Source organism: Schistocerca cancellata, chromosome 2 (genome assembly GCF_023864275.1).
Source record: "Schistocerca cancellata isolate TAMUIC-IGC-003103 chromosome 2, iqSchCanc2.1, whole genome shotgun sequence".
Taxonomy (NCBI): domain Eukaryota; kingdom Metazoa; phylum Arthropoda; class Insecta; order Orthoptera; family Acrididae; genus Schistocerca; species Schistocerca cancellata.
The window spans coordinates 383,117,134-383,132,546 of record NC_064627.1 but is presented as its reverse complement, the minus strand read 5'-3'; the positions used below and the strand labels follow the sequence as shown (position 1 = coordinate 383,132,546).

General features: G+C 37.5%; 1 protein-coding gene across 1 annotated transcript in view; it reads left to right on the top strand.

Annotated features, from left to right (window-relative positions):
* The window catches only part of LOC126161789 (chromodomain-helicase-DNA-binding protein 7), a 315,231-nt gene that overhangs the window by 166,326 nt on the left and 133,492 nt on the right, over positions 1-15,413 (top strand). Inside the window, exons 24-26 of the mRNA XM_049917862.1 lie at positions 1,644-1,755; positions 1,860-2,037; positions 11,842-11,931. Coding sequence (XP_049773819.1) covers positions 1,644-1,755; positions 1,860-2,037; positions 11,842-11,931 — 380 coding nt within the window. The remainder of the gene's footprint in view (positions 1-1,643; positions 1,756-1,859; positions 2,038-11,841; positions 11,932-15,413) is intronic.

Below are 15,413 nucleotides of genomic sequence, written 5' to 3'. Positions count from 1 at the left end.
TAAAGCTCACTGTAGATATATTGGGGGACAGTGAAGTGAAATGGAAAGAAGACATGGATTTCTGGTCAGGCGAGTGTATGGTAATATCAAAAGCAGCATGAAGTGGTATAATGGAAGTAGTATTTGTTATGAATAGGAGTTTGGGGTACAGAGTGGGTTAGTGTGAATAATTCAGTTATAGAGTTGTTCTCAGCAGAATCGGCAGCAAACAACACCGACAACAATAGCTCAGGTATATGTGCTGATGTCATAAGCAGGGGAGGGGGGGGGGGAAATATGATGATATTTAATGTCTGATTCGGTAAATAAAGGGAGATGAAAATCTAATAGTCTTGGGGGATAAGAATGTGGTTGCAATAGTGATACAAGAAAGTGTTATGAGAGAATTTGGGTTTCGCAGTGGGAATGAGAAACAAGAAAGACATAATTGAGTTATGCAATAAATTTCAGATGATAATAAGGAACATGCTAGTCAAGAATAGCAAGAGGATACAGTATACTTCAAAAAAAGGCCAGGAGATGCAGGAAGATTAAATTACATCATGGTCAGGCAGAGATTCCAAAATCAGATATTCGGTTGTAAGGCATACGCAGAAGCAAATAGAGACTTGGCTCACAATGTAGTATTGATGAAGAGTTGGCTGAAGTTTAAGAGGCTAGTCGAAAAGAATCTGCGTTCAAAGAAGTGGGGTCTGGAAGTTCTAAGGAATTAAGAAATATGCTTGAAGTTCACTGAGACTATAGATACTGCAATAATGAACAGCTCAGGAGGCTGTTCAGTTGGAAAGAGAAAGCCCTGTCATGACAGTGATGACCTGTGCTCCCAGTCATTATAACTTGTATTTCTCTTGTCCAGTTTTGTCCTGAATCACCTCTCTCGCCTTTCTTCATAATGTTACCAAGAGTTGCCATTTAACCTCCTAATTCTCTGCCATGGCTCCTCAGTCCTATACCAGTGACCACCGAGCGAGGTGGCGCAGTAGTTAGCACACTGGACGCGCATTCGGGAGGACGACGGTTCAATTCTGTCTCCGGCCTTCCTGATTTAGGTTTTCCGTGATTTCCCTAAATCGTTTCAGGCAAATGCCGGGATGGATCCTTTGAAAGGGCATGGCCGATTTCCTTCCCCATCCTTCCCTAACACGAGCTTGCGCTCCGTCTCTAATGACCTCGTTGTCGACGGGACGTTAAAACACTAACCACCACCACCACCACCACCACCACCACTATACTAGTGGTCCCCCCCCCCTCCCCATTAACAGTTTTATTTACTCCCCCTCTCCCCAGCAAAGAGATGTGTGTTCTGTCTCTCTGAACAGAGAGTCTCTAGTTGATAATTGATTTAACTTTTCAGATTTTTAGGTGGCTGAAGTGTGGTTGAACCAAAAATTCTGTCAATTATTTAATTTCAGTTGTGACCTCATTTCCCTCTGACTATAGGTGAAATTAAATACATCTCTTAGTTTCATGGAAATTATTAAATTATTTTTTCATTGTTTTTAATGATGACTTGCCATGCTAATACTGAAAGAATATCAATTTCTTTATGAGTTCAAACATAGAACTGATTTCATTTGCAATGACATTTTCTTGACTGTTAAGTGGTACAAACAACTGATCATAGTTACTTGTAATCTTTTCAGTTACTTTATTGCTTGAGATACTACAGAGGTGATGATAAAATCAGGAGTTTTATTTGGGATCTGATTACACCATCAGAAAATGGAGAAACAAGAGTGCAGAAGAATCACATGGGTATGTAATGAAGGGAAACGCAATGACAAGTTGTTAAGACTTAGTTCTAAATTGAAAGATAATCTTTGTTTGTTTTATAATGGTATGCTGTGATCTTACTTTAGGACTTAATACACCAATACCTCGTGGAAGGAAAAATAAAAAATTTTTCAAGAAGGATGGGAGATCTTCAAATCAAAATGAAATTGGAGAAATGAATGATTGGAGTCGCCATGAGAAATACGATGGCGACATTCTTTTGGAAAGCAATTACAAAAAGCACCTAAGTCGACATGCAAACAAGTAAGGAGGATTTATCTGTAATAGTGTGTTAGGTAATAGTACACAATGAGAAATATTAACACACTAAGTGTTGACGTATTGTCTATGGAAGCACTTGAGCTTATCAGTGCTACGTAATTATTTTTTTAAGTCACAATCACATAATAACTACTTCATTCACAATGCCAGTTTCGGCAGTTTGTTACCTTCAGATGTTGTGAGTAATCCACAACCAACCAAACACACGTGTTCTATGCATTCTTAACTTCATTGAATGGGGTACTATACGTTGTTGAATGTGTACTTCGTCATACCATGTGATGGCATTGTGTTTAATTCATTGACATATTTTATCGATTTCATGACATTCACCACACGTAACTTGAATTCCGATACATCTTGAAGAAGCTATTAGTGGAGTAATTATCACATATGAAGATGGCACTAAATTGCCAAAACAAATAATACGAATAATTTAGTAATTAGATGATCTTGTTGCAATAAATTATGTAAGTACATTAACAAAGTCACTAACTGCATTTCAGAAATTGTTAATTTAATAACTGCATGACAAAATAACTCTTTATTTGGTTTTTCTCTCCTTTGATAACTACTCCTTAGATATTGTAAAATTTATGTGTTCGTGTCTACTTTTGGACTGCATCTTGTGTTGAAGATGACTACTCGGAAGTGAATTGGGCAGATTGAAGTCAAAATGCACAGGGAGGGAAATGGGTTTAGGAGGGACACAACTGGTGAACTGTTTCTATAAGTAGTGATACCATGTATGTATCAGTTATGTGCCTAACGTATGTTAAGAAGGGCACCTACTGACATGGTGTGACATGACACATCGAATGGCATTGGTGTGGTATGTGTGCGATTCAATGCCAACAATAGTAGCTTCGCACCATGTGTTCTTTGGATGGTGAAGGTGTTCTGGCCCTGTTCAACTTATTGAATGTTTTGTCTGAAGGAAGCAAAGCTACAGAATTCTGTAGTTTCTCTGTAAAATGTTTACTTTCAAATAAAAAAATTAAAAACCTCAATTTTGGGACCTATGAGAGTTGTTCACTAGGCATTCTCTCTCATAAGATTTGAGGAAACTGTTTGATAAACAAAAATTGTCCTTTCACACTCTGTAGTCTGTCATTGCAGCTTGGGAATGAACTTGTTCTTTTTTCGTTATTGGTTACAGTTGTTATGGTACTTTAACTACTGTGCATGTTGCAAAAAATTTGTTATGATAAAATATAATTGGTGGCCAATTTACTTTTCGTGTATTTTGGATCGTACATTGCGGGATATGAAATACAGCTAACATTTGCGAATTGGTTTTAACTCTGGAAGGAGAGCCAACCTATTTCCAGTCTTGAGTGCATACTTCATACATGTTGTGATCAGCTGCCACATGCTCAGATGCCATTGTCACGCAAGTTATTCGGAGTTGTGGCTTGTGTTTTTCTTTTGTATGTGTGGTTTATGAAGTCAGCTGCTGTCACATTTTGGAGTTAACATTGCATTAAAATTTATTTTCTTTTTATAAGTAGAGATAGACAATTGCAATCCAGCAGCAGAGTGAGCTGCATACTATATGCGTCAGTTTTTCATGTCTGCGCTAACAGTTTCATTTATGAAACATTCACTTACTGATTTTGTTCACACATTGTCTAACAAAAGTTTCACCGAGCAATCAATGTTAAATTGGATTTTGTTATTGATGTAACCGCATAACACAGAATGAGTTGTCACATGCAGTTCCCTCCCTTTACATGTACAATTGTCTTAATTTCGTTGTTCTACCTTGGTTTTTATTTTTGGTAGTTGTATCTGTAAATTCTTCTGAAATGTAATAAAGCAAACTAATCTGCTACTGCTGACTCTTCCTCACACTAACCAGGAATCTGATTTTGAGCATTGCTCACAAAAAGTGGTTTGTTAAGTGTTCCATCTTGATTGATGTAAGTACCAACCTTTCCAATAATGTAATACATTGTCAAAGCCAATTGTGTGGTTAAAGTCATGTGGTGCTAATGATTCAATGCTGTTATTGCCTTTTGTTCATGAAATGAGCATGGAAGCAGCATTCTTCGGCACACCTTTTAAGTAATTATAATGCGTGCTGCCACAAATGCCCCTTTCTTATTCATCACTTAATTTCACTTGTTGTACACTTTTAAAATATAATAATTAGTATTTTACATATTTATCGCGAAACTTCCCCAGGCAACTGATGATTCAAAACATTCCGCTCAAGTGAACCCAGTCCAGATATTTAAGAGTAGAATGTATACATCTTGCTTTCCTTTTCCTCTTTTCTGAGGGCACAGTACTTTTCAAAGATTTGTAGCCATAACAGCAAAGGCAATATGAGGACATATGCGGTGTGAATATTTATCTAAACCTACTCAATAATTCTGGTAGAAAACAGCTGATTATTACTGGGAACTGTGGAGTCTATGGAACTGTACTGGTAGCTTCGGTGGACAGCACATTGGGGTTAAAGCTGTTACTATGTCTGAATCTACATTTGATAATTCAAGTCTATAGTCTTGCTAGCTGTTTACCCTCCTTTGACACTACGCGTTTCAGCTTAGCCCTGTCCTGCCACCTGTGTGTGTGTGTGTGGGGGGGGGGGGGGGGGGGGTTATTCTTTTTCCTGAAGGAGGATTTTGCCGAAAGTTTATATGTAACAGCCTTTTTATCATGCTTGTCTGCAACTCAACATGTCATCCTTTTGGTGAGCACCAGTCTGTCCTTTCCGTAATATTGTTGATATTCCAACATGGACTTTTCATTATTTTATATTTAATTACGGATATCCAGGACGAAAAGAGCTGTAGAATTTTCTTCTGGTATGTTATTGTCAAAGATCTGGGGGTTGGACACGCAACAAATTGTGACATCAATAAAATTAATATATCAATGAAAATATTCAATTTGTAAACTTATAATGTAATTGGATAGGTGAAAAATCTCGCCAAGCAGTGGCAGGAGAACACATGCAAATTAATATATGATAGTTCACAGTGTTTGTTTCATAATGTTATATGATTTCATGATGATGCATATTGTAAGTCATCTGTGCAGCAGAATATAGGCCATCCTGTTGAGAACTTACTCTGAAAACCAGAAAACCAGCAGTGGTCTGCAAACAACGCTGTCAAATTGAGTAATCAATGCTGTACTGTCTGTCTTCACCCAGGTGGAGTATGTTTACAGCTACATATCAAAAGGACCTGATAATACATTCAATAAAAAGATTTACGTGTATGTCTTATATAAAACCTCATTTATATCAATTCTATTTAGTTCTCTTTCTTCATTCTTTTCCGCAAACAGATTAAATGAATTCAAATTACTGTAGCTATGCATGACATGTCATTAGCAGTCCTTTCTTATGCTTTATTTGCTGTATTTTTGCTGAGTACCTTTCCACTAGACCAACAAAAATGAATATTGAACTCGTAAACTGTCAGTAGCATAGACGAAGTGTGTGTCGCAAAGTGGAATATGTTGCATTCATCTGACAGTGGCGTGGCATGCCAGGTGTCTCAGTTACATCGTTTCAGCCCAGTAGGTGCTGCTCCATCGTGCTGTATCTGTTTCATCTGAAGTTGCAAGCTAGACGTATGCTTTATGCTACACCACTTGCCATGTCATTCAGGTATGCATCTTCCATTATGGGTGCCTAACATTAATATCATTTGTGCAGTACTACAGTAGGATGAATGTCAGTTCACACTGAATGTGAACAGACTTTCACATCAGGTCTTGTAGAGTGGTGTTTTGTTAACTCGAGATGGAACATCACCACCATGTTACATTGCTGTACTCACCAGTGAAAGTGAGAGTATGAGGGAACATTTTTCATACAAGAAGTTAGCATATAGAATTGACAGTAAGGAACTAGCAATAGTAGTAGAATTTTAAGTCACCAAAGCAAAGCTCATAATGAGTATTCGTCAGAAACCTTGTGGTAAATTCTATGCAATTCTGGTTGCCATAAGTGCCCTACAAACATTTTAAAGCATCAACATTAATTTAGAAGGGAGTGTGCATCACTCTTTAGTTTCATTATTCGAAGTTTGTTTTCTATTTAATTACTAAACTCGGCCCAAACAGGCCTAACGGTACCAATCGGCCCCCATGTCATCCTTAGCCCAGAGGCAACACTGGATTGAAGTATGGATGGGCATATGGTCAGCACACCGCTCTCCCAGCCTTATGTCAGATTACGAGACCAGAGCCGCTACTTCTCAATCAAGTAGCTCCTCAGTTTGCCTCATTTGGGCTGAGTGCACCCACCGGCCAAGAGCACTTGGCAGACCGGATGGTAACCCATCCAGGTGCTAGCCCAGCCTGACAGTGCTTAGCTTTGGTATTTCAGTGCCTGTGTTATTCTGATGACAATGCACTGCAGCGACCACAGCCATTACGAAACACATAAGATGAATTCACAATTGTGAATAATGACTACCATCAGCTGCAGAATGGAATGAGGACAATGAAAATTTGTGCTGGACTGGGACTCGAACCTGGATTGCCTGCTTCTTATCACAAGCGGTCGCCTTACCATATGGCTATCCATGCATGACTCTCACCCATATCCAAACATTCTTATGTTGTCAACCATACGTCTATGATACGTACTCGCACATCAGTTATGGGTATTCCCGTACATACCAGATGATGTACTTGAAAGTAGCATGCCCAGTATTGTCATAAATATGGTATTCCAGTGCCTGTGTTATTCTGATGACAATGCACTGCAGCGACCACAACCATTATGAAACATCAGATGAATTCACAGTTGTGAATAATGATTACCATCAGCTGTGGAATAGAATGACGACAGTGAAAATTTGTGCAGGACCGGGACTCGAACCCAGATTTCCCGCTTATCGTGAGTGGTTACATTACCATTTGGCTATCCGTGTACGACTCACAACTAGGCCACTGTACTCGAATACACATAATTGATGAGAGAGTACAGATTCTAGATATATAGTTAATGACACGTGGAAGTAGGATCTGGCTGTGAGTCGTACACGGATAGCCAAATGGTAAGGTGACTGCTCGTGATAAGTGGGAACTCTGTGTTACAGTCCTGGTCCGGCACAAATTTTCAGTGTTGTCATTCCATTCTACAGCTGAAGATAGTCCTTATTCACACTTGTGAATTCAAGTCCTTATTCGCACTTGTGAATTCATCTGAGGTGTGCTTAACTTTTTGTGATCTGATGGGAACCTGTGTTCCCACTGCAGCAAGGCCATTTGCATTTTCTATTTAATTACCAAGTAATTTCTTAAAAATAGTGAACCCCGCCCCCCCTCCTTTAGTGGAGCTTATGGCTTCACTGTTGAATCAGTTTTTTTTTATAAATGAAAACACACAAATCCAGTGTTACAGAGTGAGCGAGCCCACATGGGCTAGGTTAAAATGTTAGCAGATAATGTCACCATCTGTTCTGTGTCAAAACTTTCATCGTTTACATGGACATTCCGTCTTGTTTCATTTCATTGCTGGTGGTATGAATGCTATCTCATAAACATATTGTGAAAGATTTTGGCATGATGTAGTGCGAATTAGTCCCGAGAAAGCTTGCAAAAAATATTAGGAATTTCAGAATGTAATTTAGGGACTAACTGAATGATGGAGTGCAGTTGTTAAAGACACTAATCTCAGCTGTGGGAGGATGGAGTTTGCTCTGTGCAGCCATCGTGATTTAGATTCTCCTAAATCATTTCAGACACTGCTGGGATGGTTTCATTCAACAAGACAACAGCTGACCACCTGACCTATTCTTATAAAAACATACGTTCTGTGTGTGGATATATCTTGAGCTATAATCTTGTAGGAAAGTTGTGGTATTTATTTTCACTGTATTATAATGACAAATCGTACATCGTTGTGAGATGATGCTAAGATGAATAAATAAATCAAATCAAACGAACTGCCATGTATTATGATAACAGTATAGTATCTCAATTGAGAATGTTAGTTCTTTCTCGATTAATTGCCGCTTTCTGTGTCCTTTCTCACTCCTGACCCAATCTTTTAAGCAAATTTTCATCTGTACAGCATCAATAAAATTACTATATCCTTAACTTCTCCTGTTCATCATTTTAATCCTACTTGAGAAGTGTAGAAAACTTTAATATTATTTATCTCTGTGTATTGATTTTTAAACGCATCTCCTTAATGTGTGAGTGGCAAAGTACTTTTGACTTTATTACATCTTCATAGTGAAATATTCATTCATTTGGAATTAGTTGAATACATACTGTTTCAGGTATTCAAGTCATATTGGAGAAGAATGTGCACTAACCACTTGATCGTAGTAAATAGAGATCACCACCACTCAAGATATTATGTTCATATGACCACAAAATTGGTTATAATGAAGTATCAAATTGCAAACCTAAGATAAGAACGGTTTAAAATTCCTTGTGCAGCTAAAAAGAATTCCAATAAGCAGTGTTTCCACCAATTATGTAATGCATGTATGGCTGTATTCAAAGAAATGAGACTGAGAAATGGGTGGTAGAGTCACATGACAAGTTTTGATTCATTAGACAGTGTGTATCCGACCCGGGAGATCCGGGAAAAACCCGGGAATTTTTTCATCCGGGAGAAAACCGGGATATTTTTAGAATTCCGGGAATTTTTCATTGCTTTAGTTTTCAGTTCAATTTTTGTAATTTTGACAGGTAAGAACTGATACTCTAACAAATGATATTACTGTATCCCGCTACTGCAGAATAATACTTCAACAATAAAACATAAACGAGAGGAAAAAACGAAAATAACTTAAATTGCAAAGGAAATGCGCCATATACGACGACACACAGTGCTCGTGCAAGTGTCTGCCAATTGAAAATGTGTCAAAGGCTTTAGGAAGACTATGCAGTGCTTCATAGCAACAAATTGCCTCCAATGAGCATATTATCTTCTCGGTGTATCCAAGAAAACGAAATTTTGGCAGAAAATTTTTGGCCAGATCGCTATACTAGCAAGGACCAGTCCCCGGCTAGCAGCCGTGTAAGTTCTATTCTGGAAGTAGCGCGGAAAACGTGTTGGAACACACAACGCCTAACCGGAAAATAATAGCTGGACAACTAAACCTGTGATTCTGGCAGGGTTAGTGAAGTTAATCGGCGAACAAATTTTGACAGTGGCAGCAATAGCTACAGAATGGGTGATGACAAGACTGTTTGTTAGACCGAGGAAGGAGAAGAAACGGGGACATCACACAAATTACGGAAGAATAAGACGATACCAAATTTATCTAAAAATTTTGTAATACTACTTTTCGATCTCATGCTTGAGAAGCTGGTGCGTATGAATGAAACGTGAAACTATTTCCTAACATAAAGTTTTTTGCTTGTAGTAGACCTAATAGGCATTTGATATTAGTACTTATTGGATTATATTCTGTCGTGTTATAAAAATGGCCATTTGTGCCAAAACAGCCTCGTTTATTTGGTGTGTTACAAAACTGCTGCCATATTAGAAAGGCCTATTTTGTTTTATCTAGCAGACAGTGACAAAACAAACGTAATCAGATCGAGAAACCACACCAGTCTTGGGCATTATTTGTATTAACAGCTTTTTCAGTATTAGATAACGATATTTCAATTTTTCATGTAGCAAAACATTTGACGAACTTTGATGAGGTAATAGATTCTTTCGCAGAAAGGAAGGCACGCCATGTAAAGCTGTAGCAAGATTAGAGAGAATAAAATGCCAGGAGCTAAGGTTTGAAGAAATGTGTAATTTCTTGCTTATCTCTTGTCAGTATTGGTTTTATATATCCTATATTTAATTTTATGTCACACTAAACAGCAAGTTATTAACTAATAGGCAATAAAGAGTGCAGATTTTCTGAATAGTTCTAGTTCTCTCGATTACAAGTAATCCCATCCGCTATTAATTGCGAGATTTTTTAAAGAGGGGCAGGCTGTCAAACTGGCCGACTGGGAGCAGGAGAGGCTCTCCTGAATATAGTTTGGACGTGCAGTAGGAAAAATGCTTCATGAAGAGGCGTCGTGGCACTGCATTTTGGCATACTTAAGACCAAATAATATGTCTTACATTTACTTGAATACATATGTTTTATGTTTTTGACTTTTCAGAATGATGTGCACTACAAGATGAACATATTTTGAAAATTGAATTTTTTTTTGTATTGACCCGTTTCGCAAACATCGTAGATTCTGGACTGATGCGCAGGGCAGTCTGAGTTATAGTGGGTAGTTTCCATGTAACCCGTGTTTACATTTAGTGATTTTGCTGTTTCCTTTTTGTTTACTCTCACGTCAAATGAAAACAAAACGGATATCTGTGGCCGGGAGCTATCAAGTGAATTAAAACACATCAAATAATCACGGAGACCAATATTGTATGTGAAAGCTTTGCTTTTCTTTTAGCAACACTATATATATTAATTTAAACTATTAACTTTCCTTTTGTGTGTTCATGCTACTTACGTGATGTTGCTGTTGGCTGACTAAATCACGTGTACTATGCTCTGAATATCCGCTGTCATTGGCTGACGAGATCACGTGACATGAGCTACGAACGGCTTACAAACGCGCATCGAAATATGGGATTTCAATGATTCAAAAAGTAACATGCGGTGTTTGGTGGAATTCCAATGTATGCCTTCGTAATACGAAAATACGCAACGTACATGTTGCTGCACATCAAAGATATTTCCAAAACGTGTCTTTTTTTCCTGAGTTTCTTTATCTAAAGTGCGGGGACATTGTATGCCCGTGTATAAAACCATAACCATTCAAAAGATTGATAAGGGAAAATATACTGTCACCCGGGAGAAAGTGTATTTTTAACCGGGAAATCTGGGAAAAATCCGGGAATTTTTTTTCGTTGTCCACGTATACGCCCTGTTAGAGCCCATAGGTTTGTTAGACTCTTCACACATTAGATACACTAAGTATCTGTAGATGAATTCGCGGAGTGTAACTTGGAGATTGCCACTACATCGTGTACGTCTCATCATGATCTGCTTGACAGACTGAAAGAGAAATACTAAGTACAAAAGACAATGCAAATAAACATATATATGAAACAAACAAATTTTGTATTTATTTACGTATGTATATCTTCGAAATTTCATGAAAGTAGGGAACAGGGTTGAGATCTTAAGAGAATTAACGATGAGATCAGTAAAACGTAACAGTTTACAATCTCCCGATAATGTCAAGAACGGCCGGTGACAAGCCAGGTGTTTCTGGCACCAAGCGGATAAATTTGTATGAGACGTGCTGAGGGCAAAGTGTTAAGTATGAATGTGTCATATTTCCAGCAAAATAACAAACCGAACATTATTCCAGTGCTATAAAAGACAAAAAGCACATTCCTCCATTTTAGTAGACTAAGACTGCTATGGCATCTAAAGCTTTATACAGTGTTAGTACTTCACTTGAATTTGCTGATTGAAGGAAGATTTTGGATATTACTCTTGGAACTGAAGTAGATGAATGAACAGAAAATCAAAAATTTGGGGATGATAAAAAGGTACAAATGGGCATTGCCTTCTAAGGACTCGTGTACATCCAGTTCTTCCATTAAGAAGAGTAAACCTTCCTTTATTATTGCATCTAACTTTCAGTAAATAAAAAATCAACTATTGTATAGCACCAATTCCTGACAATTATTTTATTGTCACTTCAGTAGCAATATCTCTGTCACTGTTGATATTTTGCTTACAAGATCAAATAGTTTTGGTAGAAATAATATTTTTTGTGCAGTTCAATTGTCAGTGCATTCAAATAACTAAAAGCACTATTTGCTTGCAGGATACTGTTACGTGTTCGAATGCTTTATTATATAAAGCATGAGATTATAGGTGATCTGGTGCAACATATTAATGATGGTGTCCATGTTAGGTAAGTTTACATAAAGCAAGTGCATGTCCTTTCCCATTGAATTCTTTAGTAAAAAATTGATTGAAAAATGTTTCACTTTGTTGTGCTAGATGGCTCTGCTTTTTGGTGCTTGGTAGAATATGGAAATGAAGTAACAAGTAGACAGGAAGATATAAAGTTTTAATGTCTGTTGTTGTTGTTATTGTTATTATTATTAAAGAAGAGTGATTCATAGGTAGCAATTATTTGTTGTTCATGCAAATATACACAAATTCACCACTTTTGCATGCTGTTACTTTTTTGATGTGTACTTATGAAAACGGTCTCGTGCGTGCGTGAACGGGGGTTAAGCGGTGTTAGCTGAGTATTTTGAGTTGATGTGTGGTTGATTTCTTCACTGAGGATTGAGTGTTTATATTTGATATAGAAGCAGTTTGAAACAATTACACTATTTGCAAAACTTGTAAACTGATGCTTTTTTGTGCTTTTTGTGAATAACTATTGCCATTCATAGTTATACGGAAAAGTAGACTCGCAGTGTGATGGTGCATTTTGCTTTGTAGTTGTCTCTGATATCTTTGCCACTAGAAGATTACTCTTACGTATTTAATCATTGTTTCCGATGTTTTAAACCCATAATTTCCACAGTAAGTTTCATTGTTTAGAAGTTTTTTAAGTTGCTTCGGGCTAAAGATTGTTTGGTAAGGGCGCATAACAAAAAGGATTTAATTTATTAGAGGCTTCAAATTAGTGTGTTGCGTGAGTATTTCAGAATACCTAAAACGTGAGATGTGATCATTTCAAGCATTAATGTAGACCAATTTATTGTAACAACTCATTGTGCACCCCTCCCTATTTCCTCTTGATGTTAATAAGAGAACTTCGGAGGGGGGAGAATATTATTATTACTGAAATGGTTACTTGGTGAGGAAAGACAAAGATCTCTAATTTTTTACCTGGAAGCAGAAGGGAATTTAGTTCTTGATTTAAAAATAAATAAATAAAAGTGTGCATATGAATGGCTGCTGTAGAATATGAGTATGTTACCTGATGAAAAAAGTGATCACCAAGGAGATGTAGTCAGATGTAAATGTAACTTTATATACATATGCAACATTGACAGACATATGAATGATTAGAACTGCAATCACTCATGACATGTCCACCAGAGTTCATTAGTTTTGAATTTCATGAACTTTCAGACATGCCTCTAGGATATTATTAATTCTTTTTGTGATGTTTCAGCCGACAACCTCTCTGCCATTCTCAAGATGAGTTGCTTGCAAAACTTTAAAATCAGTTTACACAACACTGAAGTAATCATGCTTCCATCAGAGACAACACTGTTAGTAACCAGAGCATCAGTCGTAAATAGAACTTTATGCATCTAACAGTAAAACAAAATAAGCACAGTGTCAGCCCGACAAATTAAGCAAACCCCTCATTTCATGTCTGCACTCTTAAAGGAAATATTGTTTTAATGTATGCTGTCCATAATAAATAACCAAATATTTCTAAAGCGCTGTGGATTCAGTGACTTTGCACTTGTTTTGTTTTACTCTTAGAGGTGTAAAGCATTTTAACTATGACTTGTGCCCTTCTTATGAACAGTGTTCTCTCTGACACGTGCACAAATACTCCACAGTATTGTTGAAAATGGTTAAAAAATGTTGCAGGTGACTCACCTTGGAATGCCGAAAGATTGTCAACGTCTGAGAGCAAGAATTAATTATATCTCAGATGCAGACCAGAAAGTTGATGGAATATTCAATCTACTGTGAAAACTTTAAGAAACACATTGCATTAGTGTTGTTCAAGATTAGTATTTCAATCTTTGTAGCATATATAAGGGATGTGAACAGTATCAGATGTTAAGTGATCTATGAAGAACATGTAGATAATGTGTGCTTCTGTTGGCCATTGTTACCAGCTCCTGACACCCTTTGATAGGGTGTTGCCAAATTTTCATTTGACCATGGCTTTCCACCACAAGGAAAGATTATTGTATTGTGCACCAACCACATTGTAACCCTTTTCCTGGGCAGGCGCCCCTTCCAATGTTTTTGGAGAGAGAGACAGCAGTATTATTGCCGACATGATGTGATGAGCCATCAGATATGACATCAGGTCATACCTGGCAGTGGCTGAGAGAACTGACAACACAGTGGTAAATCAGACATCCTGTGTCCTCATATATTACATCTCTTGTGACAATATATGGTGCCATTTTTCAACAGGGCAGTGCTTTTCATACATGACCCATGTGCCTACAAGCTGTGGGTGTAATGTTAAGGTACTGCAAATCTGTCCCCAATAGAACCAGGTAAGATGTAAACTCTGTCCCAGTGCCAGTATCCAGGATATCAAGAAACCAGTTAACACAGTTGTGGGCCAGCTTGCATCAGGAGAGGATTCAATGGCTTCATAATGCTCTTCCCAGCTGAATCAGTTCATACACCCCCCACACCCGCGCGCAAGGTACTTTCCAGCTGGTTTCCTGGGTTCCTTTTTTCCCCTCTGCCGATCTGTGCATTGAAATTGCCTGTAAGACGTTTGATGTCATCCTTGAATACTTCGGATAACACTTTGTCGAGGGTTGACCAGAATTTATCCGCAGACTGTGGGTATCTCTTGTTGCTCTACTTAGTATGGGCACGTGCATTGATCAGTGTGTATTTTTTGTTGGTGCACTGAACGCGCATGGTCATCAGTCGGTTGTTCAGTGGTGTGACTTCTCTGATTATTATTATAATTATTATTATTATTATTAATATTATTGTGTACCAGTATTAGAGACAAGATCATTGTTGTTTTTTTTTTGTGGATTAAAGCAGCTGAATATCGTATAAGAAAGAGTGGGTTAAGTAAATGCTGATTTAAATGTTGGGGGGGTGGTGGTGGTGGTGGTGGTGGTGGTGGTGGTGGTGGTGGTAACAACAGCAATGTAGACCATCAAGACAATGGTAGTGGTGATTGTAGAATGATTGGATGTGTTAACAGAAAAAGTCTTACTTTATCAGAACCTTCTCTTCATGCCGAATGTGATTGAGTATGATTAGCAACAAACAGTTCAAACCTAATACTTTCTCTTGTGTTTTCTTTTTCAAATTTTTAGTATACAAGCTTTCATTGTTTCTGCTAATGTGTGTTTTCTTTCACTTGTCCACCCTTGCTCAATTGCATGTTGGCACTGATTGAACATGTATAAAATGTATAGGAGATAAATTATAAATGTAGAATTCCAAGTGGCACTCCTGTATGCTTAAAGTGTAATTTGCTGCAAGGAAATAGTTACCCTAATTTTAATTACAAGCTAGTGTCTGGTTTTACACCTATTCTTTAATTTTTGTAAGTTTTTGCCAATTCATTCAATAGCTGAAACTCATTGTAACTGTTTTTATTTTTTTGTGTAGTTGATTAGCATTCTGAACAATAACCCCATCTGTGCTTTAATTTCATGTCAGACAGATTAGAATTTAATGAGAGTATAATTCTATGAAACT